The 26,023-nt window shown below is 38.6% G+C and overlaps 1 protein-coding gene across 1 annotated transcript in view; it reads right to left on the minus strand.

The window, feature by feature from the left end:
• Positions 1-4,172: 4,172 nt before the first annotated feature.
• mapkapk2a (MAPK activated protein kinase 2a) overlaps positions 4,173-26,023 on the minus strand; it is a 31,911-nt gene continuing 10,060 nt past the window's right edge. The window contains exons 2-10 of the mRNA XM_022197295.2: positions 15,015-15,154; positions 9,471-9,535; positions 9,127-9,206; positions 8,841-8,967; positions 8,638-8,713; positions 8,424-8,548; positions 6,868-6,953; positions 6,666-6,746; positions 4,173-5,997 (exon numbers count right to left, since the gene is read on the minus strand). Of these exons, the coding sequence (XP_022052987.1) occupies positions 5,848-5,997; positions 6,666-6,746; positions 6,868-6,953; positions 8,424-8,548; positions 8,638-8,713; positions 8,841-8,967; positions 9,127-9,206; positions 9,471-9,535; positions 15,015-15,154 (930 nt within the window). The 3' untranslated portion in view covers positions 4,173-5,847. The remainder of the gene's footprint in view (positions 5,998-6,665; positions 6,747-6,867; positions 6,954-8,423; positions 8,549-8,637; positions 8,714-8,840; positions 8,968-9,126; positions 9,207-9,470; positions 9,536-15,014; positions 15,155-26,023) is intronic.

Here is a 26,023-nt window from a genome sequence, read left to right on the forward strand (position 1 = left end):
TGACTGCAAAGTCACACAAGAGTCAGGGTTCTGAATTGAGTGACTCTTGACTTGACTCAGGGCATTGCACTGAAACTACTCTACGACATTTCATCAGTCATTTGCTTAGTCGGTGTGGGATGATTTGCATAGTATCATTCCATCAATGACAGGACGAAAAGATATTCAAAACATTCTTCTGGCGGAGCATGGCTGTTTCATTTTGACCAGTGTTGATAGCAGCTCTCCTTAACCACAGCTGTGTTCAGTCCTTTCAAAATGTTTTTAACAAATGTCGATTTAGATTTCAGTCTCCTCGAAAAAGCGGTGACTTTTTCACCGACTCGTTTGTGAACTGATGAGGATGATTTCTGTCTGTTTTGTAATGAGTGGACGCTTCTGTTCAGGCAGCAATGGCTTCAAGGCAGGGTGAGAGAAACTAGAGGCAGTCATTTTCACACTACTGCTGTACAGTAATGTGCAGAGTACAGTGGTGCACAAGATTAAAAGACTAACAATAATCAGTCAAACATCTTGAATATTGGGGCAGATGCCTTCATAAAGAGCAGATCACCAGAGAGGTAAAGCAGTTGAAGGAATGAGATGTTTTGTTGCCTTGAAGCAGGGAAAGTATTTAAACTTACAGGTTTCTAAAACTTTCTACTACTACTAACAACGACTTGTATCATCAGTTCCACTTCATGGCATGCCATCATGAGTAAAAGCACAATAACGCCTACTTATATCTGTCTGTCGTCTGTCTACTCAAGATCGTCACAGCGTCGTATTTAACAACAGCATCAGCTTATAAACAGAAGTCAACGTCCATCATTGTGTAACGACTGGAACTCTGGGTACTTCCTGTGCACGGACATGGCCATACTGAGTGTTGAAATGAAAAGTCTCTTTAGTCACAGTTTGGCGCTGATGTGTGTGAGTGATCCGTTTTGTGTTTTCACATATTCATGCCTGTTTGTGGACTCTAACACAAGTGTCAAAATGGCTGGAAAATGACATGGGGCCAGTTATCTGTTAAACAACAGCAAATGTTTGGAAAAATAGTGCACGGTCCAGAGAGTTAATCGGTGTCCAACAGCATAATTGTATATACAGAATGTACAGTGCCTATAAAAAGTAGTCTTCGTGGCGTACTCATAACTAGGAGTACTGACTGAACAGTGACTGGACCTTCCACATGAAGGTGTCTTTATACTAAAGCTTCTTGAGACACATTTTCTGCTCTCATTTGATCTCCATTCACTAACTGTGTGACCTTCAGTACATTGGAAAAGCAACAAAAGGGAGAAACTTTCAAGGAAGGGCAAATACTTTTTATAGTAAATGAATGTACACTCACTGGTCACTTTATTAGGTACACCTTGCTGGTACAAGGTTGAACCTTCTTTTGCCTTCAGCTCTGCCTTAATTCTTCGTGACATATTTTCAAGAAGGCGTTAGAAATATTCCTTAGAGATTTTGGTCCATATTGACATGATAGCATCATGCAGTTGCTGCAGATGTGTTGACTGTTGATAATAATCTCCCACTCTACCACATCCCAGAGGTGCTCTACTGGATTGAGATCTGGTGATTGCGGAGGCCATTGAGTACAGTGAACTCATTATCATGTTCAAGAAACCATCCATCCATCCATCCATTCTCTATACACCGCTTCATCCTCACTAGGGTCGCCGGAGCCCACCCCAGCTGACTCGGGCGAAGGCAGGGGACACCCCGGACAGGTCACCAGTCTGTCGCAGGGCCTGTTCAAGAAACCAGTTTGAGATTGAGCTTTGTGACATGGTGTATGATCCTCCTGGGAGTAGCCATCAGAAGTTGGTACACTGTGGTCATTACAGAGATGGTCGTGGTTAGAAACAATACTCAGGTAGGTGATGGCATTTAAATGATGCTCAGTTGGTACTAAACGGCCCAAAGTGTGCCAAGAAAATACCCCCTACACCATGACACCAGCCTGAACCGTTGATACAAAGCAGAATGGATCCATGCCATGTTACTAAAAACAAATTCTGACCCTACCGTCTGAATGTTGCAGCTGAAATTAAGACCCATCAGATAAGGCAACATTTTTACAATCTACTATTGTCCAATATGAGCCTATGTGAACTGTAGCCTCCGTTTCCTGTTCTTAACGGACAGGAGTGGCACCCGGTGTGGTCTTCTGCTGCTGTAGCACATTGTCTTTAAGGTTGGACGTTTTGCGTGTTCAGAGATAGTATTCTGCATTTCATGGTAGTAACAAGTGGTTATCCGAGTTACTGTTGCTTTTCTATCATCTATTTACAAGCAATTAAGCAGGTGTTAATAATAAATTGGCCGGTGAGTGTATTTAGTAAAGTGCAAAGGTTTTAGAAGTTTAGATTTTTATCATTTGATAGGAGCCAAATTCATTCTACACAACAGCCCCAAATATACAGACCACACCATACAGCAGCAAGAACAAGGAGTCCTGCAAAAGGTCTGCCTCTACAGAGTCCTGATGGAGCCTCATGGAGTGAGTCTGGGATTACACAGAGACAGAAAACACAGAGACAGCCTAAATTTACTGAAGACGCATATTTAAAGCTAAGTATCTTGAAAAAGACTTAAGTGGACCTTGGACAACTGAAGCCGTTTTAATGGGAAAGGCTGATTACACCAATTTAGATTTTTCTTTTTGTTAACTGATAAAATCTACTCATGACCATTATTTCTGAAAGCATTTACTGCATGTAAATCTACATTTCCTCTTTCATTTTTCTTGGAAGACACTGAAGAATGCCTTTCTACACAAGGGGCACGTTTTTAAAGTAATCAGCTAAGACATGAACAGAAAAAGCCACAAACCACAACATATACCCACAGCTGCACTTTACAGTAAGAACAGTCGGATTTCCAGCACACGTGAAAGCAAATGCTGTTGCATATGTAAAACTGACACAGGAAGGCTTTCCATTTGATCATGTCTTCACCCAGAGCTGTGGCCTTTATGCTGAAGTAACCACCTCCTTATCTGGGGCAGGTCAGTCAGCTCTGTCTGGTGAGAGGAAGTGTGTGTGTGAGAAGGAGGATATGATGCCACTTCAAAGCACTGTCTCATCACCTCAGCTGAGAAGTCTTCAACCTCCACCTTCCTCTCACACCTATAAAAAGTGACATTATGGGGTCACAACTACAAAGACGAATGTCACCCATTCTCATAATTGTGAAAAACAACACTGAAAACTCAACCAACCTTTGATGTTGAAAATCCTCCATTCTTAACTGTTGAGAGGATCACTTCAGAAACCACACAGACCATGAGCCTCTATAGTTTAATTCAGCTGAAACATGACCTTGAGTTTTAAATCTTGTATTCAGGTCCCCCCCGTGTCCTGAACACAATGAGAGCAGGGCCCTTCCTCTTTTTACGAAAAGTGAGCTGGGTAGGTGTCCTGAGGTTGACTGCGGGTATTGTAAGGGGGTAGAACCTCTTACGGAACTCCCCTCAAGCCCCATTAACCCCCATTCTCACTTACCTGGCAGACACAGACTGACAGAGATGACTGTGGGTTTCGTGACACTCAGAGCTGGAAGCTCAGAGCCTACCTGAAGAGAAATAACCATGTGCACTGGCGGGAAACCGCTCTGAACACACCAGTGTTGGCAAATGTCCGTGTTGACTCAATGCCACTGTGCTGTCAGCTACGCAAATGCGTGTATTCCAGGAGTCACTCATGCTAGTAAAGACGAGAGGTTTGTCACAAGTTGAGTGTCAAACCCACAAATCCCAAACCGACCCAACAACCTGAGTCACAACTAGAGAGATGTCTGAGCTGAAAAAGTCTGTAAATGTGGAAGCAGAGGTCAAATATGAAGAAAACACTTTAAAGATACTCCGTACTGTACTGACATCTGTACTGATAATTCAGTATGTCATTCATTGTAAGGATTGTTATAATAGAGTTAAAACTAGATGCTATAACATCACCAGACTGCTAAAGGTGAAAATTCTACCAAAAGTTTGAAATTCAATAGAAGTTTTCCAACAGGAATTACTGAAGATTTTAAGACTGTTATATAGAAATTCAGCACTTCCGATCTCTATATCATTCATTATATATTTGTAAAGTACGTTGCCTCTATAAGTGGAATGGATATTTTGTTTGTCTTTCAAAACAGATTTCAAATTCAGAAAAGAAGATAAAACAGCATTTTGTTTTTTCTGTTTTTTTTAATCCAAAGCCGAAGCAGACAAAAGTACGGCAGGTGGAGCTGAACAGACTCAATGACAGGAAAACAGAGACACATCTGTGCTTCCATTACAAAAAAAATTGTGTTGAGAGGGACCCAAAAAAAGACTTTTCATAAACACTCAAGAAGCATTTGTACTTACTGAAAGACTGTAGGTGTGATGTGAAAAGAAACGTGGATGTGACTTTACAGAATTAAGGGAATCAAAGTGACCAAGTCATCGATCATTCTCCATGATCCCAACCAAACTGAGAAGTGTCCTTTGTGCAAAAACAAACACTAAAGAGACAGAAAACATTTCCCCGCTCTGAATGTGATGACAGCTTGCTGGTGGTATGTCAGACAGTCCTCTGGGATGAGGAGCAGCTCTTCAGTACGTTCCTACTTTCTATCAATCCTTCAGGGCATATGAATGATTGTTGGAGAACGCTGGCATTGTGCCAAATTGGCCAAAGGCTGAGCTTGCCTACAATTGAGTTGGTGCAACAACAGTAACTCTACATGACCAGTCTGCACTGTGTACTCTCAAGGGGATGCTACTGCTTACATAAACATACACAAACACTCCCTACTGTTGCCCTGCATCTCTGACGTATTTGCAAACAGAAACCGCTAACAAAAAGATTCTAGTAGTACTTCAAGCTGACAAACACATCTGCATAGCATTAACATGAAATAATGTGGCAATGTTTTAAATTTGGAAGCATAACATTGGTAAAAGCTTGAACCAAATGGTCGGCAGGGGTTAAAAGCCATTTGCTGATTTAGCAATACTCAGTAAGGCCTATGCTAAAACGTTCATGAAGACCATGAAAAATACAGTATCAGTTGCCTCCTACTCTCCTATGAGCTACATGCAGGAGAAAGATGGGCCAGTTTCTGTTTTCAAACGTGGCTTTTTTTTTCTCTGCCCTAAAACTATGTACCTGAAAAACAAGCGTAGATTAAGGTAGGAGAGAGGGGCCACGAGTGAGGTGTTCTGTCAGAATGGCACACGGCCCTTGAGTGAGTGCATAGGCCTCTGTTCAACATTCACAAACACAAACTGAACCTGACAGACAGTCCCAGTCCAAGTCACAGAAATTAGCAACCATTTCCAGCTAATTCCAACAGTCGGGGACAAGAGTCCTTACATTCCACATGTCAGTTCAAAATACATCTGCTTACTTTGCATGTATGTAAAAAGAAACCTTCCCTTGTTTATATTTTTGGGATTTAGCCATTTCATTTAACATTCAGAAGTTTGGGGCTAGAGTAGGGCTGCAGGGTACGAGATAACTACTGCTAATGCTAAGGCTCCATGTCCTATTCCAACATTCAAGCCCCTCTGAGTACACAACCTGATATTTGGGAAAGAAGAGGAAAGAGATCTCACCGATTCCCTGTCCTCCCCTTTTCTATAGTTGATAATCTCTTCAGTGGTGTAAAAACACAAATAATCATCCTCTCTGCCGGAGCAGAGTGACGAGCTTGTTAAAATGGTAAAAGTAATAAAAACAAAACACTCTTACAAAACATTAGAATTTGTCATGAAAAATAAAACACCGACAAAATCCATGCAATGCGACTTGTGTCGACAAATTATTGCTTCCTTTTCGCAACCTGTGTTTGTATGTGCATGCATGCGTACATCTTTCAGTGGGCGGCAGACTTTGGGTCCGCCATGGCATTACTGGCTTTCTTCCTCCTTTTCGTTAGCAGTGGATTGGTCGAGTCATCGATGGTCTTGATTTTGATTTGCTCATAGTCAACCCTCATTGTTGCCAAGGCACTCGTCATTTCCTCCTAAAAAAAAAAAAAAAATAGGAAAAGAAGACCATGAGGCTACTTGCTCTGTCCACCAAGATCTGCCGTTTTCAAATAGACAATATAAAATCATACTGGAAGGCTCATAGAGGTAAGAGAGCACGTGTCAAAGCACGACATCCGCCCTACATGAAGCTACTGCCAGGAGACAATACCAAAATTAATATCTGGATAGTGCCATAGCGAACGAATATTCGGATATTCGGGTCCAGCCCTACTTTAAACATGACATTATTAAAAATATTTGTTGAACAAAAAACCCAACAATGAATTATTTATCACACTGAACACAACAATTCACTGTACATGGATAAAGTGAAGCACACAAAGAAGTCATTAGCTTGCTGATCTCACAAATTGGAAATAAATAAATTTCCAGTTCAAGTACAGTAATTCTGATTTCTCAATTAAATATGTAAAGAAGAAACTATACTGAAAAGCCAAATGCCTGCAGTGGATGACTTAATGTAGTCGTAGTCAAAATTAAATAACTAACCTACATTGGGAATATGGTGTAAATCAATTAGCTAATAAATATATTTCATGTGATCACAATAGGTGATAGATACACACGCCAAAACATTTTTTTTTTTCATTTGATGATCATGAAAATGTCCGTATGGTACAAAGAGAACCAGATATCCAACCTTAACATCCTCCCATGTGTCCTTCTCCTCCTTCAGAACCCGACTGGTGTGAAGTGGTGTCTGGGGAACTTCCATTGATTGCTTTGAGACGACACACAGAGTGACATCCCAATTGTACTTTAGTGTGATCACATGGGCCGCCACAGCCGACACAAGAAAGTCAAGACAAGAAAGTACATGTAATGTGTATAGAAATGCTTACATTGATCCATGGATGATTCATGAACTCTGTGATGGTCATCCTTTGGGTTGGTTCAGTCTTTAGGAGGGTCCTAATCAGTTGTTTGGCTTCAAACAAGATTCAAAAAGAATTGCGTTAAAGAAATCACGCTAGTACAAGTACTTTTCAGAAGTCTTCCATCAAAAATATGACAAAATGAGAAAAGTGCATAAAAATTATAGACACATTCAACAACAGCTTGTTAAAGACAGAGACCTTTGGCCCTGCATGAAGGTGATAAAATATACTATACTTTTGTTATGTTAGCATTTATTAGCATAGAGACACAGCATATGTCCATATATGAAGAGCTATCTACTAACAGACAGGGTTCACAGTGCCCCATTTTCTATAGAACACTTCCTATACTTCTAGATAATGTGAATAGGAAAAGAGAGGTGAGGGAGTTTTGAAACTGCAATTTAGACTGATCTGTGAGAGGCTGCCTTATCTGTTGCAAATTTCTCTAAATTATTGCCTTGTCCTTTTACTATTGAGAAATCTTACTTAGAAAATCAACAGTACAGACTGTAATGGTTCTTGAATAGAGTATTGCAGTAAGAACAGCACAACCATCCATTTTGTAGTTTGACACAAACACGTACACTCCCCTGTCAGAGATAAACTGGGTAGGTGTATACCGTCACCATCTAACTTGTATTTTCTCTTTAAAACCAGTGCATTAGTCAGAAAATAGGACTTCACTTTCAATTGCAGCGAATGTGAATGAAAGTAACAAATTAGAGGTGAAAAACCTTCATCAGTTTCAATTTCTTGATCAGAGAGTAAAGACCAGGCTGTTTGTCATGTATAGGTGAGATGCTACATAAAGGATACCTGCAGGAGTTTATGAAACAATGACACCATCATGAAACTTATTCTAACCTCTGTGAAAGTTTTTTAAAATGATACAAATTTTGAGATATCAGATACTCCGCCAAGGAACGTGGCAGAGTTTTGTGACGATTGGCGTTGGTTTGTCTGTTAGCAACGGTACTTAAAGACAGACTAACAGATTTCGATAAAATTTTTAGGAAAAGTCGGAAATGACACAAGGACAAAGTGATTAGATTTTGGCAGTGATGCAGCTTATTGTATGGATAGATTTCTGTATTATTGTGAGATAGCGGCACAGCATCACTGTAACTATGACAACAAGTGAACACTACGTCAGCTGCCTGCTGATGATCACGATTGCAATCCTACTGCAAACTGACCGCTGTGAACCACGACTTTTTTTTTTTTTTTTTTTTTTTTTTTTTAAAGATTTAATCCGTCGGAAATCTGACAACGACTGAGCAGCTTTAGGGGAGTACTGCGCTCTCTGAGTGCTTTTCTTGCTTTAAATGTGATGACTTTGTGTAAACCAAATGATCCATTGTAAATTTGGTTTCTTAAAACAGTTTTAGGACAAAGGTTAACTCTCAACAAAGTACCACATTTCAAATCAACACCTCCAGTTTTCATTTACACAAACAGAGCAAATACATCTAAATAAACAACTTCCTACAGTACACTGCAGCAGTTCATAGTCTTACCTTCCTCTGATACATCAGACCATTCAGGGTTGGGAAACTCATACTGGCCCATCCTGATTCTCTTCTTCATCCCAGGAGAAATGGCTAGACCGTGGTTAGAATAAAACGGAGGGTACCCACACAGCCTGTCGAGGGTTTTAAACGGCAATATTAGATTGCAATAACAACAAATCATACATGAAAGGATCAGTTAGATCCGAGAAGGCTGACTTACAGGATATACATGATCACACCCAATGACCACATGTCACATGACTTGTCATATTTTTCTGGGCCCAGAACTTCTGGAGCTGAACAAAGTCAGGGAGGAATAAAAGAAAACGGTCAGTAGGTGAAATCAATGTGTTGTCATTTTAGAACCACTTACTAATAAAAATAAGCAGAGAGAGAAAATTACATGCAAAAACAGGTCCTTACCAACATAGTAGGGTGTGTAGCAAGGAGTAGCTAAGGAGTTGTGTGAAGTGGTCTCCTTGGCAAAGCCAAAGTCTGTGAGTTTTAGCAGGGCACTGGGTCGCTTCGAGGAATACAGTAAATTCTCTGGCTGCGAGGAGTATCGAAGATTCACGCAAAAAGAAAATAAATTATCCTGTTAGTAACCGCAGCTGTGACTTATCCAATGATCATTTTGCTTTAATTTCTCAAGAAATAAAGTGTAAATTTCTGGTTTATTCGTATATAAATACTAAGTTGTGACACAAACCTTGACATCTCTGTGGGCAATGTTGATTGCATGAAGAAATTGAATGGCCTCCCCTATGCTCTTCATGATGTCAGAAGCCTCTAAAGTAAAGAGATAAGAAGCACGTTTAACAGATTACAAGTGCTGCACTGTGAGACGTAATGGCCAGATATCTCAACTCTTCTCTTAAGGTGCAGCAAATGTGAGTATCACATAAAGACTTACTGACGTTGTTGAAACTAAAAGCGGTCTATATATTTAGCAGGCGGCAGTCTGTGTTTGTGTAGATACAGTGGTAACTGAATCAGTGCACTACAAAATCAGATATCAAAATATTGCAGTACAGTACAACATCAAGTTGTTACCTCTCTCTGTGAAGGCTTGGTCTCCTCTGTCTTGGATTCGACTAAAAAGCTCACCACCATCCATGCTGGTCAAAAAAAAATTAAAAAAAAATATATTAGGATCATATTATTTTAAGTAGATGCATTCTTTGTGTAAATTCTAATTTATAATATGTGCAGCCTAATAAAGATATTTAAGGAGTCAAACATCAATAGTGGAGTGGTGTTGCAACGGCACTAGTAGAGATACCAAACAGAAACAGGCCTGAGGAGGACCATTTTTCGTAAAGAAAGTTTCCAGTAAATAAACTATTACTTCATCTAAAACTGATAACCATTGTATGATAACAAAAAATTGCGTCAAAGTAAAGTACTCAAGCCAAAATAACTGACGTAAAATCTAGTTTAACTGTGCTCCAACATAGCACAGATGTTTTGAAGACCATAAAAAGCACAGAAGCGACACCGCTATGGTCTGGTACTTAACTTCAGTCTATGTATGAAGCTTTCTACTGTATTTTGATATCCAAGTAATTACAATTTCAGAAACCTCCAACAGTGAGGCAGGTACTCAGTTGTGTAACTGTTTTTCACACTGATCACACAATTGTTCTAATGTGGTCAGAACAAAGACTGAAGACTTCAGTGAGCACCAGAGAACTAGCACGTGTGTTCAAAGAATATTGCGACTGACTACACTGTTTACTATTACATGGTTTCCTCTGAGGCAAGGATACATTACGTTGTCTGTATAGCAGAAAAACAGAAAAATATACACAAAACAATAGCAAAGATAATCAATTAATCCAAGGAAATCAGATATCAAATGTGTGATGCAGTTTTCATGATTTGATACTTCATGCTGGTTGAGTGTATGAGACATATGAGCAGTAGTTACTGGCAATGTATTTTGGAAAAGAGAACACATCAAAAGCAGTATTCTATAAAGATTTAAAAGAAGGCAGAAACATAGTTTTTGTACAGATGTTTGACTCCCTCACACAACAACCAAATTCTGTTACGTCATTTAAAACAAGTTAATAAAGTTATTGTATTGTATAAAACAGTCAAGGTATAATTAAAGCATGTTGGCACTTGGAAAGTCTTGTACACAGAACGCATCAAACTGCATGGATATGATTACAAAAACACTTGTTAAAGCCATTTCAGAGAAAATGCATAAATAGCCAGCTGGTCAAAGGACTTGAAACAATGATGATATAACTTGTAGCCATTTTATTTCCCTCAATCACACAAAAAGCTGACTGGACATTAGGACGGAAAGGGATTTCCACACTTAGCTTTTTATGCATTTTTTTTTTAGAAATCAGAAAGTCTTGGCATTTTCAATGAATCAAAGTTATCTCCCCAGTGATTTTGGTCCTTGTAATGTTGGTTGTTCTCTCCAGCTGCTAAGATATGAATTTTGGTCTTAAACAGTCACTGTTGTCTTGGGCAGCTTTCATGTTTTCAACAAATTTCACAAGTTGCATACTTGTGTTATTTTTGGGGTCAGCTGCTGTATGAAAAAAATATCTACATTTAAATGACATTTCATAAAGTACTACTGGCATCTGAGTAGTTTATGATTATATCTCTGCAATGTTACAACCATAAAACAAAGGTAAATAAAGTAGAAAATTTAAATTAAAAAATGGAACTGAGGTAAGCAAGTACTGTCAAATGCAGAACGGATGGCTGCTAACTTTACATCTATTGAGTATGAGAAACTCATGCTAAGCTTGCTTGATAAGTTTCATTTAGTCTAGTTTATGCTCAGTATGACTCAGGTCCAACCATCAATACCAATTTTGCGAGCATCGAAAAGCGTATGATAGCACAGACTGATTCTTCAGGGACGCCGGTGTTAATGGGAGAGCAGGATCTGCAAACTGCGAGCTGCGGGACAGCCCTACTAAACCACAGCACACTTCTAACTTCTCATAATCAATCATCGCATTTTGCATAGTGTGAAACAGACAGCAGCTCGATCGACCGTGGGTGCTCAGATATAAAAATGATGGCTCATGTGAGAAACCTCGAGCAGTGAGGCAATCCCTTGGTCGTGCAAACGAATCTCACTCTGGTCTTTTGTGATGTGGTCAAAGGTATGAAAAACGTTCCCTTAAACCCCACCCTCTTCCTCTGCATTTCTCAAAATTTTGAGAGAAGTGTGATTTCTCAGCAGAATGGATACTAAATGATTTTGATGAACACGGAAGTACTAAAAGTGCATCTCACACCATCTCAGCAGAAAAATGCAACGCGCTACAAATTTCCAATCTGCCCTCTTTCACATCTCATATACAGACGTCTCACCAGCAAGGATGATAAAATGGAGATATTGAATCATTTAAAAAACAACTCCAGCAAGCATCTGTGTTCTTTTTCCAATACCAAAACTGTAAAAAATGTTTTATCATTCTGATAAACCTTTGCACATTTATTATATTGATCTTTGACATTGGATATATAATAAATAAAAGTTTATATCTGGTCAAATGATCTAAAGCTCTAATGATGAATAAAAAGCTGTAATATTAACCATCTGTACATTCTACACTTATGTACTATTCTTTAATGAGCTGCTGAACCATTGCCATAACTACTTTGAATATGCAATGTGCGCAAATATTCCAGGTTTAACAACAACACCGTGTGCATTTCAACTAATACATTAACAAAAGAAGGGCCAGAAACCAGACCAGCACTGAATTTCCTAAATGATGATGACCTGACATAGTGACCTTTTACACAAAATGGGACATCACAGCAGAATATAGGTCATACGACTGACTCGGTGACTCAGGACAGGTAGACAGAACAAAGAAACAAACTGTGTTTCTGTCTCTCCTAGTGTGATATTCGAGGAAACATTTTAGTTTCACCAGAAAACTTTTTTTATTGGCAAATAATGCTGAGTTCATTTTCTCAGGGAAATTAGTCATCAGAAGAAGCATTTTTGCATGTGAGTGTGTAGGCAGACGAGTCCATCCTGTGCACTAGAGTGGTAACCACAGACCTAATGAATGCACGTGTGACAAGGTGAGGAGGGGTTGGTGGTTAAACATGCTAGAAAATGGAAATGCAAAGGTGAGGAAAATATACTTAGCTCATTTAGAAGAAATGGGTCATTTTCTGCTGAGGTCATAAACAACAGTTTTACAATAACTGACCTTGCTGAAGTGTGTTAAATCATGAACTTTCACATGAATATCACAGGAAACACATGAAGGAAAAAAAACCCAGTTAAACCTAATGAAAAACACATTTCTTCATATAAATTACGAAAGTAAAAAGTGCAAGAAAACAGTAAAATAATGTTACCTTATTTGGGCACCACCTATTTATAGTGAGCTGATATTAAGTTTATTGTTGTATTGACCTGTTTTATCTGAATTTCCCATAGATTTGAAACACAGATCATTCATAACCAAGTGCACTTTTTGTAATCAGATGAGTCAAATCTCTTTCTTGTCATAGTTGTCTCTCATCTCTGTGTTAACGAAACGCAGTCTTACTGTACTGCATTACTACTATCGCAAAAGCTGTGCCTTGGGCACTTAGCACATGCTTTCCTGGTCAAAATGAAACTATGCACAAGAAGGTAAGTAATTGGACAGTTAAACATTGTTTGTTCTTCAGGCTCCTTACCTAAGCACACTGCATTTGAAATAAAATGATGAATAGAGTAGAATAGAATAAAGTGCCAAGTGGGATATAGCCATTTATAACACATTATGCCCCAGTTGCAAAGGTTCAAAATTAAGCGGGCAATTAACCAAAAAAAAAAAAGAAAAAAGTTTTCTGGGCAGCTATCTTTTCTTTCAGCGTAAGGTCATGAACCATTTCACGTTCTGGAAAGCTGAGCCTCTTCTAAGCTACCTTCACTGAAATGCCCTCCAAACACCTCTGTGGTACAATTTTTGGCAGAAGGACAATAAGTTGCATTTATTTACGGTCTGCTAATACACATGGATAAGTATTATACTGAGTATACACTACCGGTCAAAAGTTTTAGAACATCCCAATTTTTCAATTTTTTTAATGGAAATTCTGCATGTTAATGTCTCATTGTACTCTGAAATCAAAGCATAGAACAAATAATTAAATGAAGTTTAAAAAAAAAAACAATTTAGAAGCCAAAATGTTTTCTAAACTTTTGACTCAAAGTACCTACCTTTGGTGAATATAACAGCTGAAAACATTTGTGGCATTCGTTCCACAACAAAAATCAAATATTCTTCAGAAAGTTCTTCCCAACTCTGGAGCAGAAGTTCCCATAAATGTGTGGCACTTGTAGGTTGCTTTGCTTTCACTCTTCTGTCCAGTTCATCCCAAACCAGCTCCATTGGGGTTTAAGTCTGGAGACTGTGCTGCCACTCCATGTTTTCAAGCTTGTTCTTTTCCCTAAGGTAGTTCTGGCATAGCCTGGAATGATGTTTTGGGTCATTATCTTGCTGTAGGATGAACCCCTGACCAACTAGGAACATACCAGAGGGTACTGCATGGCGCTGCAGAATATTGTGGTAGCTGTTTTGGTTCAGTGTACCTCTCACTCTGTACAAGTCACTGACCCTGGATCCAGTTAAACAGCCCCAGATCATACAAAGATCCTGGGTGATGAACCAAAGATTTCAAATTTTGATTCATCAGTCCATAATATCTTCTACCAGTCTTCAGTAGTCCACTGGTGGTGTTTCATGGCCCAAGCAAGCCTCTTTTTCTTATTCTGACATCTTAGCAAATGGACTTTCTTGCTGCAACTGGACCTGTCAAACCTGCAACTCCAAAGTCTTCTCTTCACGGTTGAAACTGAGACTTCTTACTACGACCACTATTAAGCTGTACTTGAAGATGTTGTCCTGTGAACTGTAAATCACCAAGCTGTTGACTCTAAACTTGTCTTCTGATTCTGTTGTGGCTTTGGGTCTTCCAGACCTCTTCCTGTCAGAGTTTCCAACAGTTTCTGAGTGCATTTTGATAGTGAAGAAAACCGTACTCACTGACACATTGACTTTCTTCGTAATTTCTCCGTAGGAAAGACCTACATTTTTAAGTGTTATGATGATCTGTGTCTCTTCTATAGTTAAGTCTTCTCACCACGATTTTCATAGCACATATAACATGCTACTTTCTGCAGGACCACACTGTGCAAATACTGCTCTGGAGGGTATGGTGCCATGGTGTGTTCCAACACTACTTTTATGCAGACAGAAGGGGTTGTGAGTAATCAAGAAAAGTTGGGACACCTGTAGGATTTGGTAGCACTAACTTTCAAGGCTTGATCAGCCTCCATTGCTGCAGAACAGTTTTAAGTTGATAACTCATTTCTTGTTCCCTGGAAAAAGGCCTTTTTGTATAATTCTGAAATGTACATTATTTTTCAGCTTTGGGTAACCTTACCTTTTTTCAAAATCTCAGGCAGTTCACCACTTACCTTTGTACCACTTCAAGCTATTCATTTGACTTGAACTACTTGAATTTCAATTTTTAAAAAAAAGTAAAAAAAAAGGGGAGTTCCAAAATGTGTGTGCATGTGCTTGTGCATGCATGGTTACTCACCACTCCATCACAATAAGAAGACACTTCCTGCCTTGATAGAGGTTCTCAAAAACATCAATGATGCGCACAATGTTGGAACAAGGCGACGCCCTCCAGTGGAGCTCCACTTCCCTGCGGGCCTTGGAACAGTCCTGCAGCATCTGATCACAGAGACACAGGTGGGCAAGGTAAGGCATCATCAACTCAATTATACATACAAAATATGTTAAAAGTAATCAATTTGGCAGTAGGAGATAAGTAGAGCCCAAGTAACTGTCTCAGATATTATCAGGTGTGTGATGAAATGATGTCTGTAAGTGATAAAAGGAAGAAAAGTATAGAAAAATGGAAAGCACTACTATTACTATAATTGCTAGTATTAAGAATCAAAGACAAAAGAAGTACAGTGCTGCCATCAGATGGCAGAATGTTGAAAAGATACTTCAGCTTTTCCAACTCATCTTGTATGAATATATAGCACCCTCTGTGTGTCACATGTAGTCAGTGCAGTATTCAAAAGCACAGGTTTCATTTCAAATGATTTATCAAATGTTTCTATGCATTTTTTCCACACTTACAATACTATGATTTTGTGGAATTAATTTTCAGCCTGAAATGCTTAAACTGGGAATTTTGTAGGGATGCATTTTGTTGGCCATCTTTTATTTTTGTATTGTCCTTTTGAACCCAATATTATGTTAATCTACATAATACTGAGGAAACACATAATGGATTAATTTAGATATTTATCTTTTCCAATAAATTTAGGGCACACACAAGTTATTTTACTTGTTCAAAGTTAGACACAAGACAACTGTACGTAGATTTTAACTTGAAACTTTTTTCTAAAATAACCCCTTATTCGTGATGAGCACTTGTACTTTTTGAAGCCTAAAATGTTTGTACGCATTGATATTTACACATTACCACAATTAGAGTAGAATACTCAATATTGGTCATGCAAGTAAAAGTGAAATAAGTTAAAGCTGTCAGTAAGTTACTTAGCATGAGTCTTTTTTTTTTTTTTTTTTTAAACTGGGTACCCCTATTTAGTAAGCAGTAGGATTTACTATGGACAGAGTCATGCATTATATGACCTTGCCAGTTGTAAATAACACAGCAAATGCCACAGAGATTGTCACAGGAAACTAGCTGCCTCCCTTACAGTAGTAAAAACAGTTGCTTGGTCAAATATAGGCCTTGTGAACTATGAGCTCGAGTATGTCTCAAAGAGCAAATATAAGAAACAAGAACCAAGGCTGTCCTGAGAACTCATTTAAAAACTACAAAGATGTAAATATAACATGTATTCAAACTAACTTCCATTTCAAAGCAACTTTCATTTTTGGTGTTATTTAGAAATCAAAATTTGCATTATAGTTTTTGCAAGTGATTCAACAATTTTAATCACAGGTGTAAAATAACTGATTCATAGTTGATTCAAAGAGGTTCTCAATTACAGAAGAGTGTATACTTCTTACCAGAGGCTTATAAAAGTATGAAAGTAGTGATGGTAGTGTAGAAAAGACAAACAGAGACAACTGATTATTCAATTAGCCAATCGTGTTTGTTTATGGAATTAATTTTACCAAACAGAATGCAATCCGGCAAGTAAAATCTTAAAATATCCCTGTCAGTCAATGGAAAGAATTCAGTCAAGTAGCTTTGACAAAGAGCCATCGTCCGTCCATTTTGTAGTGTATTACATTCCAACGCTGCCCACGTTTACAGCACAACAGTGGGCTTCATTCCAGCGGACAATGAGTATGCAGTCTGCTGTCTGGCACACAAATTTGTCAGTATGTTTACATGCTCGTAAGAAGCCAGGTTACTCAGAACTGGGAAGGTACACGAGAAATCAATGTGTTTACATGCAGTGCTGTAATGTGGTTCCTGTGGAGATGCAAGCAGCAGTATCAGAGCTCTCTCCCAACATTTTTGGACATTATTACATATTGTAACGTGGACAGAAAGCATAAGTGAATCCTTATTATCTGCATTTGTGTATACAATTTCCTTAAAATATAGTCAGACCTTCAAAAGAATTATGAATAAACATCATCTATTTTAACTGAATAAAAATAACCGTACTGTCCTTGTCTATACTGAATATGTGAACCCACAGCCTAATGACCTCAGCACAATTAAACTGACGATAGGCATTTGCAAACTGGGAGTCCAATCAACAAAACAAGACCTGAGGTGTGTTACTTTGATTTACAAAAAAAAAAAAACAACCCAACTTGAACATTTTAAGCTTCCTTTTCAAATGAAGCATCTGTTGATGCAAACCAATACTTACAAAATGAGATCTTATCACCAAGACTCAACCACCAAGAACTGTTCATTTACAAAGAGCTGGAAAAGATTACACTGCAAAAAAAAAAAAAAAAAAAAAACAGGGAGGAAGAGATACACAGTGAGTTTACTAACAGCAACGTGTAGGCAGTAGCTAAAACCCGACAGTCGTGTCTACTCATTCTGTGCGACTGTTCGTCTCTCCTCATCCAGCTGTCATGATCAAAAAAATGGAAGTTTGATTGACATCTGATTTGCTGTAGCCGAATCATTTTCAGAGAACACATGAAGCTCATCAAGACCAGGATGTTTTTCTTGTTTCTAAGCACACAATATCTTAATGCTATGGATGCAAACAGTTCATCATCTACACTGTCAAGTCCAATGCTGAGTCTGATCAGTAAACTGTGATTGGCTTCAGCCCCATTTCCAAACATTATTGGTCAATAAACTACACTGTCGTTCCATAGTTCTTATAGAGGAAGATGACTAAATAAGATGCTTCCAAGTAAGTAGAGATAAGCATGTCTAAAAAAATAAAATAAAAAAATCAACTAAAATTATTGGGCACTTAGACATTTTTACAAAAAATAAAACTGTCTTGCAAAATAAAAAGTAGTGAAAAAAGCACATTTAAATCTAGCTGTGCATTTTCAAGTTCAATAGGCCCACAGCTCACTTTGCCAGCCTCAAATCACAGCAGAAGAGCTTTCCAACAGTAGTGTGGGGATCAGGGACATGTTTATTAAAAACAGGTTAATTTTATATGCTTTTATTTTGCAAGCATTATATCGAGCTACTGAAGGGTCAGTCCATTGTTTCTTTGTCCCTTTCACATTGGTCTTTGATTGCTTTATCACTTTGACCACATTTGCTTTAAAGACTTCACTGGTAGCGGTTCTGTGATCACATAGCTGACTGAGATGCTACAGTGCGTACGTTCAATTATTATACAACCTGACTATCAAGATGTTTGAAGTGGAAAATGGCTTACGTAACAAAAATGTCATTTCTAGTGTGGGCTTACGAAAGAAACATAAATGATCAGAAAAAGAAAAGGAACTTCTAGAGACGTAAGGTAGTAAGGTAGACTAACAGGAAAAACAAGACAATGGAGAGAAGAGATACCATCAGGGAACTTTTTTTAACTTTAACTTGTATAACCTTAGTGGGAACATGCCGCTGTAAGATAGATGAATTAAACACACGCCTTCTTCCTTTCCACTGTTTTCTACAGTGTATAAAAAACATTGAAGACATTAAAACTACAAAACAGGACAAACTGAATAATGTAGCAAGGAGAACGCAAACACAGAAGAATGTTTCTATGAATGTTTCTAGAATGCTTAAAAAGAGACTAACAATTTGTTTGTTTCCTCATATTTATTGTATAAGACTTAAAATGTATATAAACACTAATGTTGTGCTGATGGGATGATCAGAGTACTGGACAGCGTCACAGGTTTTACCCAAAAACAAAACATTATCCACTGTGTTTCAATAAACTGTCCATCAGAATATAAAGCTCCACTTTGAACACATAAGTACATTTTTCACTTCTGAGCTAAAAATTATTGCAGGCCTTTTACAGTATTTTTACTGTGTGATTTTAATAGTTTTGCGAGGAAAACAGAGTTTGTCTGTAGAATCCAAATAACTAAATCTTGCTGTTCTGTGCTCTGAAAGAGAAATTGATATTCTGAATGACAACTCAGATGATGCTCTGAATTACAGACTGAATTCACACGGTCACAGTGTGTGTGTAAATGGCTAGAGAACACTTAGTTCTTACCTAAATATAATCCAGGGTTCTCGCCAGCGCATTTCAGCATAACAGGCTGTTACGCTGTCGTAACCGGCCGTTACGCTGTCAGTTTAAAAGATTACGCTGTGATTAGGGCTGCTACGCTGTTATTTTGACAGATAACGCCATGTGCGTTTGTTTTTATCGACTGGGTGCCTATCTAGGTTAATTCATTTCTTCCCACCTCAGCTGTACTTTCCTGTCAATTGACCCGTTCCCGTCTAAAATTAAGAGTCGCTTCCAATCTCGGGGTTACAATTAGCATGTCTCGGTTGTTTCCGTGATGCCATGTATGGTGAATAGTGACCTAAATCACGAGCATTTGGAGCATCTGCGTGACGCTCATTGGCTGACATCTGGGCCGGCCGCTCGCGAGATTTAATGAAGGCTCGTGCACATGCGCGTGCGGGAGGACCGGTCATTGGGCTGTAAAAAAATCCTGGTGAGAACCCTGTAATCCTATGTTCGTATAATTTAGATAACTTCATGTTCAACCCGCTAGCAAACATAACAAACCTGGTTATCAATGAATAAATTACAAGCTCTGTATGCGATTAATTTTTACTCGATGTTTCAACAGACTGATCCCTGTTTCTGCTATGACATAAAAATGACTTGTCACTCTTGTGGCACCAAATATTTTCTGCATCAATTGTAGTGAAGTTTAATAATACTTTTAAATGCATATTTCTCCTCATTCGTCACTTGTGTTGGTGCACAACACTGCATTGCAGTGACAGAGAAGCTCCGCCCCCAACACACCTGACATTCCGTCCGTCAGAGTTTCGCATTCAGAAAGCAAAGGTGCAGAACAGACAAATAAACATCTGAAACATCTTATGTGATGAGGCAAAATGTGCAACACAACAATCTTCTTACTCTAACAAGTACCATCCAGAGAACTGTTACGTCAGAGCTTATTGGTAGTTCCGTATTTACAAATTTTGCCTCAGCACTCATGTAGTACCAGGGCTCAGGACCAATCCCTACTCAATAATGGTGCCTGAAATTAGAGCCCAACTGATGTTTTCCAGAGTTCAACTGTTGGTTAGAGCTTGTATCAATCAGGCTTTCATGCGCAAACTGAATTTGAAATTTTTAGTTTCAACCGCAGTGTCTTTGTGGGAAGCAGAGAAAGTGAGGAATGGAATCTGTATGTGTGGTTCCCCTGTGAAGCATGGAGGAGGAACTATGGTTTAGATGGGAACTATTTTGCTGAACTTGCTGATATATTCAGAATTCAAGGTGCATTTCATGCAATGTAAGGAATATTTTACCCAGGAATGTGCGGCATCAGATGATCTGGCCTCTGCAATCGCAAAAAGAGACTCTTTGGTTGAGCCAAGCTGCAGAGGACGGAAAAGCAGCCATCTATAGTTCCGTATATGTGGGAATTCTCTTAGAATTACTGGAAAAATCTTCCTGGTGACAATGCCATGAAGTTGGTTGAGAGAATGCAGAGTGTATACAAACTTGGTTACGTATAGAAATGTAAAATATAAAACATTCTGCTTTGCGTTACTTCATAGTTTTGATGTCTTCAATATTGTCACACCATACAGCAAATAACACAATATTATACTATAGTGATAGATTGATTGTATAGGTTAGAAGCAAGGGGCTGAGGGGCTCACTGACCAATAAAAACTGACTGTCTTTGTTACCAGGAAGAGTTGGTATGGCATGGAGGCTCATGACTCTGTTTTATCTCAATACTGAACACACAGCACAGTTCAACCACCCTTTGGGACAGAACAAACAAGGGTGGGTCTTACATCCTGCGTCACAGCACAGAGAGAAAAAAAAAGTCCTCTGGATACAGAGTAGGCATAGCTGAAGCTGAGGGACTGTAATCTTGCAACATTTTCACCCTGTACAATATATCATCACAGCTGCTGCATGTTTGAAAAAGTAATATATAATGGAAGTCACTTACACAATCTAATCCCATAAATATGGAAATATAACCGATGTCATGTATTTCTACTTCACTAAACTAAACCTATGAGAGAAAAAAATGGTTATAAAATTTTAACCTACTGGAATAAATCCAGAGCAGTGTATACAAACATCCCTGATGCACAGCTTGTCATCCACTGTGATGTATAACTCTACTGTTATTCTTGGGAGGGACTAAATGGACATATGCTACCCAGCTGGCAACTCTTATAGCTGGAGGTAGAAGCAGAAATACCTTAATGGGACACTAAAAAAATGCTTAAAAAATAACTGGCTCTAACTGAAAGCCATCAATTTCTTCCCAGAAATACAAGGTCAATCATTTTTTGCAAGTCATTGTGATTTCAGTCACTAAGTTCAAACTTTCTAATGTGGGTGCAGATAGTCTTTTTGTAAACTATGACTCCATCAATAAGGGCTTTCATGTTGCACACTGGTTGACAGCCTGTGACAATTTGCTTGTCTGCTGCCCTTTCCCCTGAATTTGGACTTTTTTGGAGCTCCTATTTAAAGAAAGGTCATTTTTCTCCAGACATACATTTTTAGACGGAGATTAGACAGATAAAATCTTTACTGATCCAGCAACGGGGAAATTTTCGGTGATACAGCAGCAGAAACAGTGAAAAGAAAAAGAGCAGCACACAATGCACACAGAGCACAGATATAAATAAGTACTTTCTACTGTGTTTGTGGTTATAGAGACATCTTAGCAAGGCCCTCACAAAATGCTATCACGCAATATTTCAAAACTGACATTGTTAGCACATTGTAGCACGAGTAGTAAGTGTTAGTTGACGTGTGAACAACTGGCGTTTCCAGTAAACAAGTGTTCGCTTCAGACTGAGGTAACTTGAAAGGCAGCCCCCCTGTATTCTTTACTTGGAAGGGCTTGGCTGTAACTGGAAAAGATGGCATCAACTGCAGCTGTAACTCTGGGCATCAATGCAAACCCATACAATAGACCTCTCTTCATAAATGTTTCTTATGTCAGCAGCTTCTTTTCATCTCAGAACCATTAAAAGCACTTTTGTACTTAAAAATCATTCTCAAAGTAACAGGGTATTTTAACAGTCATTCTTAAAGGTTACACTTCTTTCAAAAAAAGCAATATTTCCAACAGGTAAAGTTGTTTTTTTTTCCCCCAGTGCTGCATTCTTCCATGAATGCCTATCTAGTCTTATGACATGCAGTCAAATTTACAGATTCCAGGCAGTACAATGTAGCTCTAAGCTGCTGAATACACAAATCTGTTAAACATTACTGTCCTGAGCCTGGGTTTAATAGAAGACTTTTCTCTGTTTGAACTCATACTACCTCCACTAAATCAGAGAATACTATCACAAATGGAGGATTTTCTCATAAAAAGTATCTGCATGTAGAATCCTAGCAAGTCCATGTGGGGGCAGGTAGTCAAACTCTTAAATGCATGAAAGGGGGATGGGTAGCAAATAAATGTGTAACAGTAGGTGTACTTGCCCTATTACAACCATTTGTACAGGATGTTTGGGTAGGCACTACATTACCTTCATTTGGTACGAAATGTGATTCAAAGTATTACTTGTAAAATAGCTATTTATGGTCTGTGTACTCGCACTTCAGGATTAGAAATTCTACAGCTTGAGATTCAACAGGAACGTTTTGGCAGAGTGCTACGTGTTACCTACCAGCTATAGCATGCTAATAGGGCTAGCGCTTAAAAATAGGCAGACATTATCCAATGTTTATAAATGTTCACAACATTATTTCTCACACTACATGTTTTAATCAGCTAGGACCTGAGTCTCCTCTGCTCACACAGTAGGGGCAACACAAGAACAAAGCGCTCGGTCAGTTTTGTTAAACAACAAACTTTCTACTTCAAAGAAGTTTATGTTGGCTGTGACATCGATGTTGACAAAAACAGAGAAAAGAAGCACTATTTGTGCATTTTAATACTTAAATTACACTGCTTTGTTTTTAATTATTATCGTTATCATTATACTGCAATTAGCTTGATAGATTGCGTTTATTTTTGCTATTTGATAGTTAACTCACGAACAGATTCATGGCCAATAAGTTACTGTTCAATGCTTGTGTTATTCTGTGAATTGCTTTTGTTTTCTCTAATGTTCCGACAAAATGTACCAAACCATGATCTCAAAACACTAGACATCTGGTGCATACCATTTTAAACAGAACAATAATGGCAAAGAGGACATAGAGTAATGAAAGTACTGTTACATTGTTTTAACACACTGGGTTTCTGTGGCTGCTTTGAAATTTAACACAACTAATTTACAGTGATACGTATTCAAACTGGTTTCAAATCAATCAAGGCATAACAAAAGGACTGGTTCCTCATCATTCATCATCATAGACAGCAGCCTTGTGGTCCTTGTACAAACTACAATGCTGTCTAAATATACATCGCTGACTAAAATAGCAAGTTAGTGTAGCAGTAAGTTATGCACTGGGCAGTTTTTGAGACTATGAGATTATTTGATTATGGTTACTCTGGTGTCCAACTGTCAGAGAGGAACTAAAGACTGACATGTGGGCATGCATGTACTGGAAAAGACAAACTAAAAATAACAGACTTCCCTCCTCAAACAAAGAGTTTACACTGTCCTTTTAACACATGAGAACCCACGCCTGACACCTCTCTGCTGGTGTTCGTGTGACTGCATCTCCCCATCTGCTGTTGGTCCTTTGAGGCTCAACAGCAAAGCTTGTGGAGAAGGAGGGAGATGAGGGCAGATGGGCACACAATACACATCCTCTGGCCAACACAAAAGCCCCGAGCTCAGGGCAGGACAGTGGGAGGTGGGATGGGGTTAAGCTGAAGAAGCACCCATCCTCCACCTGCTACTCATGAGCCAATAAAAAGCCTGGGGTTCACTTTGGTGAAAACAGAAAAAATATCCCACTCAGGGTGACGGGGCAGTTAAATTCTGTGGCGGGCAGAGATTACAGAGGGATGACAGGTTAAGTTTTGCGCAGTCAGAAAAGCTTCTTAACCTGACAAAAACGGGTTAAAGAGCACAGAAGGTGTCACTATGTGAATTTGACCTTTTCACTGTGGGCTTAGTGAGGCTGAAAACATGTTTATGTGTCAGTAAGACATGATCTGATTAAAGACATCTGTTATACCACAAGCCTATCACATGTGTGTACTTGTACTAATCATGTTTCACATGTCTGTGTGTGTTAATGCATATAAACATCTCTACCATTACTTAAGAATAATTCTGTTACTGACATTTCAGTGACATTCTGGCCTAAGCTGCCATGAGGACTGTGTGTTAAGTTCTGCCAATCTGAATACTGTAGTAATAAGAGCTTCATGTGCCTACAAAAGAGAACAATAGTGAGGTTAGTGCAATAACAAATGCGCTTTTAACTGTAGGTGAAGTCAATTTTTTCACGCTCTTACTCCAAATCTGTATGATTCTACTTCCTAAATGTATAGAGACAAGAGGGAAATAGGCTGATAAGGAAGGGGAATAACAGAGAGACCTGGAGTTCCTGATGACTTCTGAGGTCAGACATTCTGAGCTGACACAAACAACAACTACATGCAGTTAATGGTTAAGTTATTGGCCAGTTAAAGCTAACATGTGCAGAAGCAGTAGAACAAGCTGTTTGGAGTGAATAAAACACTGCATAAACACCAGCTGTTAACTGTGCTGGTAATAACAGGTGAAAATCTGTTTCATTTGAAAGACAGAATCATTAATTCCAAATGATCCTCCATGTTTTGAAGGCATCACCAGTCATTACAGATCACTGCTCAAGTTTTGTCACTAACAGTGACAGCCAGGCTCTCAAGACAGACAGATAGCCTGCGGCATCCTAATGCACAATATACATTCATAAAAAAGGTGGCTAGCAAAGGCGAGGAAGTGAGAGAGGACAACATTTATAAAACACACAAGCAACTGTCTCACTTCCTGAAAAAGATTTTTAAAAAAGAGAGAGAGAAAAAATGGAATAGGGGAAGAGTAGGGTTATGAGTACTAAAGACACTCAGAGATAATTACCAGAAATGTGTTGCTATTAAAGTGAAATGGACTAAAGACAAGAGACATAATTTTGATATCCTTTATCTCTACCCCTTTCTTTGTGGTGCAGTCATTGATTCTTCTCTCTGGACACTTTGACTCGTGGAGTAAATCCCCTTCTGTGTGCTATCAAATGCTTTCAAATGACAGTGACGTGACCCTTCAGTTAGTCATATGTGTGTTTGTAGGTGTACAAGTGAAACATACAGACCATGTTGGGTTTTTTTTTTTTAAACCAACTGTCTCCAAAGCCAGCATGGTGAAATTAACCCCTTAATACAACAGTAACACCGTGGTTTAAAATAAAGAGTTACAAAGACAAGTCATGTGCAGCTACAAATAGTGACTTTTACACACTGGTAGTATGTGGTACAGGATGAAACAAAATAAAAGCGCATAAATCAGAAAAAAAGGAGATTGTTTTATCGACCACTTTCAATTTACAGTTAAATTATGTTTTACTGTAATTGAGTATAGTCATTTAATTTAACGATCTTACAGTTACATTTAAGGTTACAGACTTGCATCAACTGTGACTGCTGAAGTAAAAACACCCGTATTTTGACGGTTAGTGACTGACTGGTGTATTGTAAAGTTTTGAACACACTGACACAAGTGCAGCTGAGTGTGTCACATGTTGAATGAATGAACTCTAAAAGAGGGAAAAAACATTCACTTCCTTTTACAGTTGATACCATTCAGCACAATTTAACCAAGCTGCTTCCTTATAAAGAACAGATCACAAGACGCTTAAGTATTAACCGTCAGGGAAGCACGGAAACATGAAAACTTGTCTTATAGTAAAATGATGTCTACTGTGAGCTCATAAAGTAAGGACTCACAAACATTCAGAAACGAGGCACATTTCTGTGTAACAGAGTGCTGCCTCAGCTTGGAAATTACTCTGCATCACATTTACACATGGCCAG

The sequence above is a fragment of the Acanthochromis polyacanthus genome, chromosome 5 (assembly GCF_021347895.1).
Source record: "Acanthochromis polyacanthus isolate Apoly-LR-REF ecotype Palm Island chromosome 5, KAUST_Apoly_ChrSc, whole genome shotgun sequence".
Classification (NCBI taxonomy): domain Eukaryota; kingdom Metazoa; phylum Chordata; class Actinopteri; family Pomacentridae; genus Acanthochromis; species Acanthochromis polyacanthus.